At 30.8% G+C, this 16,313-nt stretch overlaps 2 protein-coding genes across 2 annotated transcripts in view; one reads left to right on the forward strand and one right to left on the reverse strand.

Moving 5' to 3' along the window:
• Positions 1 to 15,080, reverse strand: part of CstF64 (cleavage stimulation factor subunit 2 CstF64) — a 70,818-nt gene extending 55,738 nt beyond the window's left edge. Inside the window, exons 1-4 of the mRNA XM_075382236.1 lie at positions 14,917 to 15,080; positions 14,449 to 14,527; positions 7,188 to 7,357; positions 5,801 to 5,946 (exon numbers count right to left, since the gene is read on the reverse strand). Coding sequence (XP_075238351.1) covers positions 5,801 to 5,946; positions 7,188 to 7,357; positions 14,449 to 14,527; positions 14,917 to 14,962 — 441 coding nt within the window. The 5' untranslated portion in view covers positions 14,963 to 15,080. The remainder of the gene's footprint in view (positions 1 to 5,800; positions 5,947 to 7,187; positions 7,358 to 14,448; positions 14,528 to 14,916) is intronic.
• A 215-nt stretch (positions 15,081 to 15,295) lies between these two features.
• The window catches only part of ppan (Brix domain-containing protein peter pan), a 38,528-nt gene continuing 37,510 nt past the window's right edge, over positions 15,296 to 16,313 (forward strand). Inside the window, exon 1 of the mRNA XM_075382246.1 lies at positions 15,296 to 15,432. Coding sequence (XP_075238361.1) covers positions 15,412 to 15,432 — 21 coding nt within the window. The 5' untranslated portion in view covers positions 15,296 to 15,411. The remainder of the gene's footprint in view (positions 15,433 to 16,313) is intronic.

The following is a 16,313-nucleotide window of genomic DNA, read 5'->3' on the forward strand; positions in this document are numbered from 1 at the left end:
GGACCCTATTGCAGCCATCAATTCCACCTACTTCCTATGTTCCATGTGCTATCCCAAGCCCTGTAAGGCAGCTGCACACTTGTGCCGCAGCCTGTGCTGATCCAGGCCCCTTAGGTTACAGCGACCCAAATCTGAAGCTCTTGGACTGCCACCATAAGCGATCTCATAGGTTATAAGTCTATGATCACTCACACTGGCCTTGAGCCAGACAGTCCAACTACTTGTACACCTAAGCAGATAGCCTGTCACCAAGGTGATGTCGATATAACTTTCCCCCTGTTTAGAAGAGAAAGTTGACGGTTGTTCTGCCTCATTATGCAAGTAGAGGTTTCTGGCTTCAACGAGCTGTGCAAGACCAGCACTTCTGGGGTCAGTGAGTGATGAACCCCAGGTGGAAGACTTGGTGTTAGTGTCCAAAGCAACCAGCACTCTGATGCCCGTCGTGAGACCGTGCAGAATCTACCCAAACTTTGCCAACAAGTCATCGATTCTCCACCCACTGGAAGTACACCAGTACTTCCAACCTGGTGTACTTCCGACACTAGTATGACATCGAGCATACCCCTCGTGACTCGCACAATGGTGAACCGCTGGTCAGAAAACTGGGGCATCCAGTAGACATTCAACGAGATCGAGCCAACCATGATCGCAGAGAGCATCTGTCCCCAATGAGGTTGAATAACATCAACCCTGTGGAAGCTGACCACCCTATCCCCGACCGTGTATGGCTCCTGACCAAGAGGACCTCGAGGTCGTACTCTTCAAGAATCCCCTATTCCATTTAGTGAACTCCTGTATTCTGGTCAAAGTTTAACCAGTATAAGTTTAAATGAAGTGCAGCAAAAAAGGTATATATGTAATTTAATAGGCATACAAGGAAGTTACATGGTGTCCACATCAGATTTTTTTATAAGCATTTTTTGACAAAGATATTCTTAGTCAGACTATATCCTCTTTGCATTCTATGAATCCTATCAGCTATGGAGGATTTTCCTAGTAATTTTCTTAGATTGTCTCTCCAAATAGATATTTAAATTTCTTCCTTTTCTATGTGACCAAAATTTGTTAAAAATGTTTGTGCACTCTTAATGTTGGTCATGAATTTAATTTTTTTCTATAGAGATTCTTCAACCTATTTTACTAGCTATTTCTTTTAACAGATTAATTTGTGTTGCCATGTTGGTTAGTTTTTCTGAAACTATGGCAAAATCGTCTGCAAATGCTAGGCAGTTTATTTCATTAGATTTATTCTTCCACTCCAATTTTAATGGTAAAATTTTGCATTTTTTTAGTTTATCATTCCAAATTCTTACTATTTTTTCCAACACACAATTAAAGAGAAGTGATGATAAACCGCACCCTGCCTAATGCCTGTTTTTATTTCAAAGGGTTTACAATTTTCTCCCATGAATTTAACTTTTGTGTTTGTGAGAATTTCACATAGATTAGCTAATTTTGCTTTTTAACACCAAATTCTCGAATTATTTTGTCAAAGGTTTCTCTACTAACAGAGTAAAATGCTACTTTAAAATTGACAAATACTACAACTATGTCTTTAGATTTCAGCATTCTGTGCCATATGATTTTAGGAGAAATCAGCAGGATCTGCCCTTTCTGAATCCACCCTGAAATTCACTTATTACTTTATCAACAGTTTCTTCGACTTTGTTCAGTAAAAGTTTAGAAAATGCTTTGTAGCCAACTGGTAAGAGAGATCTCTCTGTAGTTATTAACATCTTGCTTACTGAATTTCTTGTAGAATGGATGTATTAGAACCAAGTCTTTTGTGATCTTTTCTGTTTTCCATATTTCTTCAAAAGGTATTTTGGTTCTAACCATTCTAAAAGTTCAGCTGTTACGGAGTCCTCCCCATTAGATATGTTATTTTTCAATGTTTTAATTAATTTTTTATTTCTTCAGAGGTTGGCGGTAAATCATCTTCTAAGTTTTTAACAATAATAATTAAGAATTCTAACTTACCAATTGGTTCTGGTAAATTTAGAAGTTTATAAAAATATTCTGCAAGCATTTCACAGTTTTCAGAATTACTTAGGACCACTTTACTATTTTTCTTTTTTAAAACAGACCCTTGGTGCTTGGAATCCTTTTAGTTTGTACTTGAAATTATAATAGAAATCTCAAAGAGCTGTGTTCAACAAAGTTTTCCTGCATTTCCACAAGCTGAGATTTTTTTAAAGAGCTCTTTGTTCCTCTTATAATCCTTGCTATTTATTTTCTTTGTTGTTTTACTGTTCATGATGTTCTTTCTTTCCAGAATATTTCCATTTTTTCCATTGTTTTGATTTATCTGCTGAGAAGCTTCACATTTTTCATTCTGCCATACATTTTTTATGATCTTTGCTAAGCTAAACGTTTTTTTAGCAGCACTATTTATTTATAAAAAATTATTAAAAAATGAAAATCCATCTTACCAGCAAATTAAGATTGTCTCAAGATCTTTCAGTTTATTTTAAAACCATCATCAGGAGTTAAAAATATTATAAGTTAAAAAATTAAAACAAAATCGCTGGTTAAAATATTTAGTCATGACTACATACATTCTAACAATATACTAAAAGAATATAAAGCTACTCTGATGGATTGAAATGTAATTAAAAGGAAAACCATGTTATCAGAAATTATATTTTATTTGATTAAATTATTATTCCAATATATTTATATTGAGGGTGTGTTTAAACAATTTATCATCTTTAAAAAATGTTTGTTCATTAATTAAGTTTTTATTATTACTGTAAATGTGATATTTTTCTAAACTGGATGTATTATAATAATTGTAAGAAAGGTCTACGATTTTCATAAAAGTACCAGGATTATATATATGATCATTATCTAATATATGTTTAGCAAAGTTTGAATTCTGGTCTATTGTTTTTAATACCGTTCATGTGTTCTTTTGCAAATAGAGAGAATTTACGACTGATCATACTGACATATATCATATCGCAATCCATTAGGGAAATTATTACATTAGATTAATTTGTTTTTAATTATTAAATTGAACATTAGAGAAATTACAAAAATAATACGTTAGGTTTATCTAATATGACAGACCATCTAATAAACAATAAACATTTTATTTCTGATATTAATACAAATTTAGAAATATTAGATATTAATAACGATGATAAGAAAATTACATATATTAGAAAAATATTTCATATAAATATAAAAAAATTTTAATTTGATAAACCCCCAGACAGAGTTTGAGACAGTCTTATAAAAACTGCAAGAGATAGCAGCATCATATAATAAATTGATAAGCTATTTTCATTATTTTAGTATTTTTTATTTTAATATGCAGTTCAATTAAATATTTCAATCATGACTGATGGTGCAGGTACTACAAAGGTATTTTAATAGTAGATATGTCTTACCTCAATATTCCATACTATATGGTTTATATGTAACGTGTGCATGTATATGTGTGTGTGTGATCTGGTTCACTATCAGGTTGAATAAAATTTTGAAATGGCATTTATATAACTAAATATGTTTTTACAAACAAAATGATCAAAATATATAAGATGGTAAGAATTCAAATCGAAACATTTTTATTCATAGCAGTTCAACAACCACCATTGTTGAATTTTAAATCCAGCTAAAGTTATATTGTAAAAAGAAATTAATTTTACCAAATTAGAAAATAATCACGATACAATGCTTTTTTCACCTAATTTCATGAAATATAAAAAATAAATATTCTGCAAAATTATCTATTTTACCAAATCATAAATAATCATGCAAAATGATTTAAAAATATTTAATAAAGAAAAAAGTATATTATGGACAGAAAAGTATTTTGTGTTATTATCTTAAATAAAATAAAATTTAATAAGCTACTGGGTTAAGTTAATGAACAAAAAAAAAATTGTTCTCATTTATTATATGATATGGGAACACATTTTAATGCATTAATTTATATTTATTATAATGTTTATAATAAACATTCTATTATTAAATATTATTGTATATTTAATTATTAAATATTTATAAAATATTTTATATTTTTTAATGTATTAACACATTTTAATTTATTTTGATAAATACTGTTATACTTAATTTTTTACTAACTGTTATACTTAATTTTTTGTTAACATATTAATATATACTTAACTTTTTAACATATTAAAATAATTTAAAATACAGAATGATCATAAATTTATTCAGTGCATTTTAGGTGGTAATAAAAAATAACAAAGCAATGTACTGATATGCATGTTTTATTATTGAACAGGGCACTTCAAACAATTTTCAGGTGTAATGTTTGGAGATTGAGGTGGCCAGGGAACTGGTCATAATGGACCAATTCCCAGGGTTCTTGCTAACTAAAATCCAACAGTTATGATGGTTAATATACCAAAAAAATGGAAGGTAGCTTTGTCAGAGAAGATTAATTTTTCTAAAAATGCATTTGCTTCATTCATTTTATCAAAAATGTTCATCGCAAAATTGAAACGGCATGGTTTATAATCATATTTAACTGCATGCACTACCTAATTTTGTGTGCAAGAAGTTTTAAGTGTTTCCATTAAATCTTCACAATTGTCAATTGCGATATTCCCAGTTCTAAACTTACATGACAAGTCAATTTATCTAGGCTTCTCTGTAAACTTTCTATTACTCAATCCACAATTTCCTCAGAGGTGGGAGGTCTGCCAGCACCTTTTTTGTGTACTACACTTCCTGCATCCTTAAACTACTGATATGAACATTTAATACAGTCTTTATCAGGAGGACCATGGTCATACTCTAAAAATGTCTATCAACAGTAATAACAGATCCACTTTTATGAATCCGTAGTACACACATTGCTTTCCCCTACATGGTAGCCACTGCTCAACTGATGATCCCCTTCTTTACATTGCACCAGCATGTTAATTCAAGGTCAGTAACTCTAGTACCTGGACTAATGTTTGAAAAAAATCAGCGCAGGCTATACTGATTTGTTTATTTTTTATTACCCTCTAAAATGTGCTGAAAATTTGCACAGAAATGATATAGACTATTGTCATGTTCACACATGGCACTTCTTTAAACACAATTTTCAAGCATGTATAGTACCGAGATTAGTATTTCCGCAGGGTGATAAGACTGGATGTAATGACAATTTTATTACAAGTATAAAGTAGTGATTGTAAACATTCTCTATAAAAATTATGAATTAAAAGATTTTAGTTATAATTCATAATTTACAACCTATACATATTCCATGTATGGGAATGTATCAGATTATACAATGGATAAACAGAGATCTCTTAACAAGTTATAATCTGTAAAATGTATCTAAAAGCAATTGTTGATTCTGACCACAACTTACTTCATTCTTGTAATCAGAGGTAGACTATGTAACGGTTTGGTAGAGATTTTGAAGCTGAATGCTGGGCAATAAACATATGCAGCAGTAGGCATTGATTCTTACTGTTAGCAAAGGAAGATGAATTGAAGGAGAGATGATAGTATGATAAAGTAAGATTACCCAAGAAGAAAAATGGGTACTTTTCAAGAAGATGCCGCCACTGATAAGGCGATCCGTAGTTAGTCGCTGAAGTTGACAGTCTACATGGATATACTATGTAGAAGAGTAAGAGAAAACTTAGGGAGTAAGTTGAAATTTATTATTTCAGAAAGGTGTAATAATGTTACACTTAACATCATACATAATAGAAATTATTAATAAAGATATTATAAAATGTAAACAAACATCCACAACCACAATTAAAAAAAAAACAAAAAAAAAACTGAAAATAACAAAATAATAATTAATAATATGAAAAAATACCTGAACACATAACTTCATCTGTTTCATTAATTCAAACATCTGCTCAGGAGGCAAAGAAGCAACAGCTTTACTGATCGCTTCAGGTGCCTTTTCTGCAGCTACTGGTTCACCATATTGATTATCTACCTGAGGACCCTGCATTAAACCTGAAATTAAAAAGTATAAGTTAAAATAATAAAATGAGAATATATTTATCAACATATAGTAAGAAATGTCAGTAAGTAAAATACCAGGATGGAAAAAAATGTTTATAATTATAAACATTTTAACAAGCTAGCAACATATTACATCTTCCTTCTCTCCCTAATAGCAGGTTTTCAATCCAACCTTTCTGAAATAATAAATTTCAACTTACTCCCTAAATTTTCTCTTACTCTTCTACATAGTATATCCATGTAGACTGTCAACTACAGCGACTGACTAACTACAGATCGCCTTATCAGTGGCAGGCATCTTCTTGAAAAGTACCCATTTATCTTCTTGGGTAATCTTACTTTTCTCTATCATACTATTATCTCTCCTTCAATTCATCTTCCTTTGCTAACAGTAAGAATCAATGCCTGCTGCTGCATATGTTTATTGCCTAGCATTCAGCTTCAAAATCTCTACCAAACCGTTACATAGTCTACCTCTGATTACAAGAATGAAGTTGTGGTCAGAATCAACAATTGCTTTTAGATACGTTTTACAGATCTCAGATTGTTTGATTTACAGATTGTTAAGAGATCTCAGCTTATCCATTGTATAATCTGATACATTCCCATTGTATAATCTGATACATTCCCATACATGGAATATGTATAGGTTGTAAATTATGAATTATAACTAAAATCTTTTAATTCATAATTTTTATAGAGAAATCACAATCACTACTTTATACTTGTAATAAAATTCAAACAGCCTAGTTATCTTTCATTTCTTTGACTTAGTCCATACTATTTAACCATTTCTCCATCAAAAGGGGAAATGTGTAGTTAGTACTCTAATACTAACTAAAGGAAACTAAGAGAGCTGACTAAAGTATAAGTAAAAATAATAGTACAATAGATGTCACTGTGGATTACAAGTGTGTAAGGCAATATAGCAATAAAAAAAACAATTTTATTATAAAGAAATCTTTGAATTTCTTTATAGACAAGAAAAGATTCAAAAAAATAAAAGACTTGCATACCTATACTAATTGTGAGCCTATGAACAGTTTTCCTGTATCTCTTATACCTATAAATCATTGACTTACAAATAAATGTACTCAAAAATTATCAGTGAATATAATAAAAAAATAAAATTAGGAAAGCATATAAGTTACAAACATTTTTTCCTAAATACTTAATAACAAAAATGACTAATTAAAACTGAATAACATAAAAATGCATAAATAAATACATACTTTGCATTTCCAGACGAGACTTCTCAGTACATGCATTATCAACTCGTAGCATTCGACCTCCAATTTCATACCCATTTAAATTTCTCATAGCGCTAAGAGCAGTTTCTTGATCCTTATATTCACAGAAACCATATCCTTTTGGCTTTCCAGTCTCACGATCGTATACAAGCCTGTAAAATTTATTCTGAAAGATATAGTTTTGCAACATAAATAAATATAGTTGCAAAAAACAAGTAGATGGTAGCAAGATCATTTTTTGGTACTTTTGAAGAAGTTGCTCGCCACCTATAAGGCGATCTGTAGTTAGTTGTTAGATGGTGCTACTAAAAGGCTATCGCTTAGTTAATAAAGATAAACTTCATATCTGAATACCTAAACAGGATGAAAAATTAAAAATATAATCTAACCAAACTTAACCTATGTTCGCTTCGCTTGCTAACCTTCACTAGCAAGTGAAGTTTAGTAAATGAATGTAGGTTAAGTTTGGCTATATTATATTTATTTATTTTGTTATTTCAATATAGCTTGTCAGTGGCACCATCTAAAAACTAACTGATTAACTACAGCGACTGACTAACTACAGATTGCCTTATCAGTGGTGGGCATCTTCTTGAAAAGTACCCATTTTTCTACTTGGGTATGATAATTTATAATCCTCTAGAAATATGTATTAACATAGATGTATTGTTTGGTGTACAACTATTAAAAACAGTCATCATCAATAGGGTTATTATATCAAATCAATTCTTTCTAATATGTTTATTTGTGTATTTCCCTGATACCTATTTCTTATACCTTATGACATCATGAAACGTTCTGCACCCTTTGGATTCTCCTGGAGCGATTCAAATCTAAATTAAAAATTAAAAAAAAATATACAATAAACTCTGCTTAATAATATTTTCATGGGCCCAATGCAAATTAGTACCTTAGGCAGAAAATCATCTTAGCTTAGAAGCAGCTAAGGCGATTTTAAGATAACACTTCTTAGAGGAAGCATTATTGAGAGCAGGAGAGTGTTAATGTTTAAACATAAGTTACATGAGAAAATATTAATGACAGTAATTATAATTACATGTAAGGATAAGTAAGCATACGTAAATAACCTTTTTTCTGAATTTCACACATTTAATTAAAAACACAAATCAATGAATATATCAGTAATAAAGATCAAAATGTTGCATTACTTACTTTTAAAATAGTCATCAATTATCTTTGCCTAACTGTTTTAAATTATGATTTCAAAATTAAATTCTCTAAAAATTATTTTGTATACAGTATCGTCCAGTAAGTTAGGTACACTGAACACATAATGCCTAACCTCACTAAGAGCTTCACTAATGCGACAGCTGTCATCGATGGTGGCGCAGGCTCATCTTCTTCTTCATCATTACTTTCCTCATTTATCGCATTTTTCATTATTTCTTGCACAGTATATTCCTTACATATTAGTATGTCATCAAGTAATGCGTACTCCGGAAACTGTCTTATACAGGCATCCTCTTCAAGTTTGTTTTCGACATCAGCACTGTCAGCTGCTAGTTCTTCTTCTTTTGGTCACTTTAACTCATTTTTAACAGAACAATTTTTTATAACTTCAGAGGTGATTGCATCCCACGTTGCAGTGATGGAATACATTGCATCCAAAAATGTTACACTGGAAAAAGGTAACCCTTGACTCATAGCACATAAATAAAGTTGGACCAGTCTCTTACAATTCTGACTCTTTCACTACTTTAATTACATGCGCTGCAGATGACATCCCACTGACATCTCACAATTTTTACATTTGGTAGTTGGAGATCTGTTGGATGCACTGTGCAGTTACTGATAAAAAGAATTTTCTAGTTTTGGCTCTGAAACATCACATTCAGCTCTTTACCCTATAAAGCAAAATGTTAAAAAGTCATCCAAGCATGGCATTGATTAGCATAACACCACACAAAAGTGTTTGAACATTTTTAAAACAGCTTAGTGATTTTGCCTTTCCTATGACTAGAACTTTAATTTTCTCAATACTGTTTGTGTTAGTACAAACTAAAACCGTAAGTCTTTCTTTACGTTTTTTTTCCATTGTGATATTTGTCTTTTTTTGTAAACCAAGGACTTAGTCATCACTTTAAAAGAGAGACTGAATATATCTGCATTAAAAACATCTCACAGGCTTAAACAGAGAATATTTTTTGATGACATAGCATCTATTTCCAGTGCTTTTTCCTTTAACAGTGTTCCATTCACTGGCAGGTGTAAGCTACGGACTTGCTTAAATCATTTCAATAATACGTCTTCTAACTGTTCACATTTACTAGTTTTTATCTTCTTTCTTTTTGTTTCACCTAGTATGGCCCTTTTCTGAATTTCTTTTTGTTTTTTAAAATTGTTCTTAATATCGAATCAGGAATGTAACTTCAGTGATTCAAGTTTGACTTTTTACTTTACAATTTTGATCTTAAGTTTTCAAAATTTTTAATTTATAACTGACTGACAACGCTTTTCTTTTAATGCTGCTCATGTTGCTCTACACCAATTTCATAACTGATGCTAAAAAATATGATTATGAAAGAAAAACAAATGATTCAAACAGTTCTTACTCAGCAAAACAACAAGAAGATCACATGTAACATCAGCTTGAATTCACATACAGAACTGAACTGAATTCTATGATTCCTATCTGCTGTTATGATGTGAATGGTTATCTGACTTTGTGTTTAGGGAGAAATTTTGGCAAACTTCCACTGAGTCATATGTTTTTTAAATTCCTAAATGGCCTTACGTAACAAATTTGAATTCATCAGATACAAAACAGAGCGTATTAAGCAGAATAGAGTGTGTATTAAGCAGAAATATATACATGCGTTTTGCCTTATTGCTCTAGGGACTTAGTAAAATCACATTTTAAGCAGAAAATCCTTTTTCAATAAGCATATTAAGCGGAGTTTACTGTATATTACATTTAATAATTTTTAATAAGCTATGCTTGCAATTCACCTCATGACTTGTATTCACATCTACTTCTTCATGCCAAGACATGAAAGTTATATGATGAAATAGATGATCTAATCAAACATGTTTTAAGGAGATAACAACTTTATACTGATGAGGTAAAGCAATGCTATAATAAGAGAGTTACAATAAAGGAAAATAGTTAAAAGATATGGGTTACTTAAAAAAAAAAAGAACTAGGCTTTAATAATTTTGCACTTAGTATAATCTAATGATTGTGAGTAATCTTTCAAAAAATCATTAAAGAAGAAGTTTCATGGGTGAGCTTTGGAGACAAGAGGACTCAGATAAATTATACAATGGTAGGTAGAATTCAAAACCAAATTATAAAATGTAAAACATATGCAAAAGCTGATATAAATTCAGATTACAGTTTAATTGCAATGAAATATATGATGAGCTTTAAGAAAATAAGAAAAAATGGGTACAAAGAAATGGACAGGCTAAATAATACAAGATTACATTCAGTTGAAAATAAATGTCTAAAGTATTAAAGAAGGAAAGGTAATTTTAGATAGAATGGTAACATTTGCTCAAAGCCCATGGATAACAGAAGTTGTATTAGAAGTTTAGGATAAGTGGACAAATTAAAAAATTCTAATGATGAAGATAGGAAACTGAATAAGTGGCTTTTTAAAAATAAAAGGTGATTATTGGAAAGGTAGAAGATGCAACATATAAAAAAGGGGAATAACTAAAATGTATTAGCTTAACAAGTGGGTGGAAAATCATTGTTAGAGAAACAAAAAAGCAACAGATGATAAACAGGAGATAAACAGCCTTTAGGACTGACAAGTTTTGAAGGAAACTGTTATGTTATAATGTTACAAAAAAAGAGATAAGGTAATTAAAAAAAGAAAAGAAAATAACATTAAACTTATAAAAAATTAACTTATGAAAATTAATTAAGAAAGAATTATTATGAAAAAAAAAATCTAACTTCAGAGATTAGATAAATAAAAGCTACATATTATAGTATTTCTTCCTGTTTTATACAAGGCAATGGTACCAAAAGTCTGCACCTTGGTGCCCTGGGGAACCGCAACTTCCGCATAGAAGTGCAGAAAAATATTATACAATTTTATTCCCATTTTCATAGGATGTGACATCTAGTGAAGGTGGTGCATAAGTCTCTGTAAACAGTTATTACAGATGCAACAGTAGTCCCTCAATTGTTTTAGTAGTTCCTCAAATTGTCTGGTAGTTTGTGGTGATGTATAAATAAATGTCAATTTCACAAGGTTTTAGTGTTGAATTAGTTTTTGGTAACAGTATCAACTCAATATTATTGTGATTAAGTCAAGTGAAGTTTTTTCTCATATGCATTTTTACTAATGGATCAGTTCTTACAAAACAGCAATGCAGCACTGTGAGAATGAAAATGAAGAGGGTACATTGTCAACCAGTAGCAAGAGTAAAAATTGAAAATATGATACCTATTTGGGTTTTGGTTTTTACCTTGACAAAAATCAAATGATGAGAGACCACAATGTATTATGTATGTGAAATTTTTGGCACCAAAGTAGATGGTAAGTTGAAATGCTATTAAGAAATCACTCATCCCAGCATAATTAGTAAATCTCATGACTACTTTAGCAGAAAGCTAAACGAATTAAATCAACAGAAAGAGTAGGTTTAAATAAATACCAAGCAATGATTTGCTAGCACCTTTACAATTGTAGAAGAACTCATTTTACTGGCTACTGTAAAATGAGTGAACATTATGACTATGAGTCTGCTGGAAAACTACTTTCAAATATACTTTTGTCCAATATCACAATCAGCTACAGAATACAGCTATCTCATAGTGGAGGACTACAATGATCAATTAATTGAAAAATTGAAATGGAAGGAATTTTACTTGCAGCTAGATGAAGGCATACATAACAATAATGATGCTTACACCTCTTTTTTTGGATTATTAATTAACCAAAAAAGCAGGAAGCTTGTGTATGGGAATAAGAAATTAAATTTTGTAGCTTTTAAAAATGCTATGCCTAAGTGAGATTCAAACCTGGATCCTCTGGATGAAAGGCCAGAGGTAGATAACATCTTGATTTGCTTGTAGAAGATGTTCTCTTCTGTAAAAGTATTACTGTAGGCTCAAGACTTCTTGAGATTCTTGATACTTTTATAATCAAAAACAGTATGGAGAAGACTAAGTTACTGATGGTGCTCGTTCTATATCCGGTTGCTATGGAGGATTGTAGGCTTTATTTGAAGCAAAGCCTCGGAAGCACTGTGGAACCACTGCATAATTCACTCAGAAGTACTCATGTCTAAATATCTGAGTCCAACACTGAACCAAGTCTTAGGATATGTAATGAATGTAGTAAATTAATAAAAACTCAACCACTGAAAACAAAATAGTTAAAAAATTAGGATATGGGACCCAAATACGTGTTTGTTATATACAGTACTTCACGATGGCTTTCTTGTGGTAATATATCTTCTCATATGTTTGAACGGCAATGAGAAATTTATATTTTCCTTAAAGAGGAGGGACATATGTTTACCAAACATTTTCTAAATGAAGACTTTTTGGTAAAAGTAGTATATTTATGAGATGTATTTGAAAGGATGAATGCTCTGAGTCTCTTCCTCCAGGGAAGCAATGTACACATTTTAAAGTCGACTGGGAAAATTTAAGCTTTTGTAAAAAATTAAAGCTATGGAAACGAGAAATAAATTTAGATAAAAGCAAGGGATGTTTTCCCGTGTAGCAACAATTTCTGACCTCCAATTGAAGTTGATTCTCTGAAGGTTTAAAATCCATTTTTGAAGAACACCTATCACAGCTTATTAAATACTATAAGAAATATTTTCAAAATGATTTTGATAAATTGGCATGAATTTAAGATCCATTTAATGCCGCTGCTCCAAATCACTTTAATACTGCAGAAGAGAATCTGATTGGGTTGACTTGTAACAATAGGCTGAAAACAAAATTTCGCAGCATGGAATTAAGTGAATTTTTGATGTCTGCTCCTAAGTGATAAAGCTCAGAGAGTGTTAATTCAATTTGTGCAAATCTGGGCTTTCAGCAGTTCTGTGATAAATTGTAAGTAGTGTACGAAAATCAATTTTGAGAAGTAAATGAGGGGGGCTGTGTCCAGTTTAATTCCACAATTTGAAAAAATGTGCAGCAATCTATAAGCTCATCTTTCCTATTAATTATTACAATTAGTTTAATTTGTTCAATTATATTTTTTGTGATATAAAATGTTTTAATTATTTTTACTTTGCCCTTGCAAAAAATGATTACCTATTTCACACAGCATTTGTTAGAACTTGATATAGGGCACCATGGCAAAATCTGAATTCAGCAAGGGCACTGAAAATCAAAAAGGTTTAGGAAACACTAAGAGAAACATTATTTTATTTAGTGTTCAGTCATGAAATAATGATAAAAAATTTAAAAACAAATTAAATATAAAATACTGTGTACAGCATTACCCCACAAAATAAAATTTAACATCATTACTTAAAGTTTTGTAATTATATATATATATATCTTATTCTTTAACAAAAGAGGTGGTTTAGATATTCTGATATTCTTAATCTTATTTTTTTACAAATATGTTACATTAAATTGTGGATACATTAAAAGGAAGAAAAATACAACTTTTACTATCAATGGCCTGAATTTTGTACCATCATTTAGGGTATAAAAATAAAGAAACCATAGTTTTGCTTTTAGTAATTTTACAACATTTTTAAAATGCTAATTCACAAACAAAATTAACATTACTCCTAGAAGCCAAAAATAAAACCATAGGCATAAGTTGTACTACAGATGATCACTTAGGCTGTACTAACATGAGGTAAATCCTTGTTTATGCCTGGCTTCAAACAGGCCATTTATTAATAAACAACGAAAATCTAAAATGTAAGCAAAACTATTCCAGTAATGAAAAAAATATTTTTATTAATGTCAGCCCTTAGGTAAGACAGTAAATTATCCCATCACATGCAGTCCTTTTATGGGTTGACCATCACCTCAATATAATTTTTTTTTAAATTGCCTTCAAAGCTAATAGGTGGTGTTTAATTTTTTGCTTAATAATTTAAAAATATTATCATGATGTTTAAAAAATGAGTAAGTAATTTCATTATTGAAGTTTCTGGCTACTTTTGTTAAACTCAAAAATTTACATTTTAAAAATGAATATAGTCTTTTTGGACATATCACGGACAAAATAAATATATGCCGATATTTTTTTCAGCTAATGTTAGTCATGAATTGTAAAATACTTACTTAAAAGATAAAACAGGTCCAACTTCATTAAATATATCTTTCAATTTTTCTTCAGTAGCTTCATAAGGTATATTTCCAACTAGAAAAAAAAACATTAATAAAGATTATACACTAGTACATATTTTTTAAGAAGTTAAAAATTTACAACTGCACCAATTACTAAAATTCATTTAATAAATCAAGTCATCAAGAGTGTAGCGCTAAATAAATTATATCAAATACTCCAATTACAGGCTAATATCTTTCTAAATGAAAAGTTAATCTCCATTATAACTAATGAATTCAGGCTTAATTATTGCAGATGCTTTGTAAGGCCCCTATGATGTAAAAAAATTACACTCTTTAAAGATTTTAACATCTAAAAATTGTAATTATAAGAACCTTAAAAATTTCAGTACAAAGTTCTACATAAAAAAAACTTCAAATAATGGCAAAGTTTTGCCATTCACCAAAAAAGTTTTGACTCACCAAAAACAGATCTCATAGATTTATCCAAGAGATTTTGATCAGTCATGATTCTCTCTTCTTAAAATCGATTTAATTAATAAAACTTCTGACCGTTTGTGAAATCCCTTATCAACCTGACACAAACCTGTCAAACAAACGCAAACATAACCTACTGACCGGCAACGGCTGAATTCATTTGCAAAGACATTAACCATTCAACATTTTTATTTTTGCGTCGACTAAAATATATATTTTAAAGAAATACACTTTTAAGAATAATAAAAAATGTGATAATCAAGTTATTTAAGATAAATTAACGTTAAAATACTAAATTAAGCTGGTTCATTCATTAAAAGTTCTGAATTAAAATAAATTCTAAATTTATTTCAGTTGGCACCAATGTTAAGGTCTGTTAGTGTTTTGGAGCCCACGTGCCTTGTAGGTAGTTTGGGTTGAGATAGTCTATTTTTGTGGCAATATTATTTTTTTATTTCGTTATTTAACGAAAAACCTAAGATGGCTAGAACAAGAAAGAAGGTAAAGTGTAATTTATTATACAGCTGTGTTTTGTATGTGAAATTAACAATTGTTAATGTTAATTTCACAACTGTGGGTTGGTCTAGGGGTGAACTTGTCATCGCAAATCAGCTGATTTCGAAGTCGAGAGCACTAAGATTCAAATCCTTGTAAATGCAGGTACATTTATACGGATTTGAATACTAGAGCTGTATATCGCTGTTCTTTGGTAGTTAGATTTCAATTAATCACACAGTAATGGTCGACCTCTTCTTTTTTCCTGTTTAGCTTCGGGAACCACCGTAATGAATTTCGTGAGAGGATGATTGAGGATATGTATGTAAATGAAGTGTCTTGTATAGTCTCAGGTCGACCATTCCCGAGATGTTTGGTTAATTGAGACCCAGCCACCACAAAGAACTCCAGTATCCATGATCAAATCCGTATTAAAGTAACTTTTTTATTTTTCTTGATTAGCCTCTGGTAGTTAACGTTTTTGTAATACTTCAGAGGATGTATGAGGATAATATGCATGCATGTAAATGAAGTATAATCTTGTACAGTCTCAGTTCGACCATTCCTGAAATGTGTGGTTAATTGAAACCCAACCACCAAAGAATACCGATATCCACGATTTAGCATTCAAAACTGACTACTAGGTCTTGAATGCTGGAACGCTCGACTTCCAAATCAGCTTATTTGGGAAGACACGTTCACCACTACACCAACCTGGTGGGTTAGTATTAAAGAAACTGCCTTTACTAGGATTTGAACCTTAAAATTGTCGACATTGAAATCAGCTGATTTGCAGTGATGAGTTCACCAGTAGACCAACCAGGTGGTTTAGGAGTGGTTGACCCGAGACTGATGATTGTATGATTCATACAAGCATTCTGATTTCA

Source organism: Lycorma delicatula, chromosome 1 (assembly GCF_047948215.1).
Source record: "Lycorma delicatula isolate Av1 chromosome 1, ASM4794821v1, whole genome shotgun sequence".
NCBI lineage: Eukaryota > Metazoa > Arthropoda > Insecta > Hemiptera > Fulgoridae > Lycorma > Lycorma delicatula.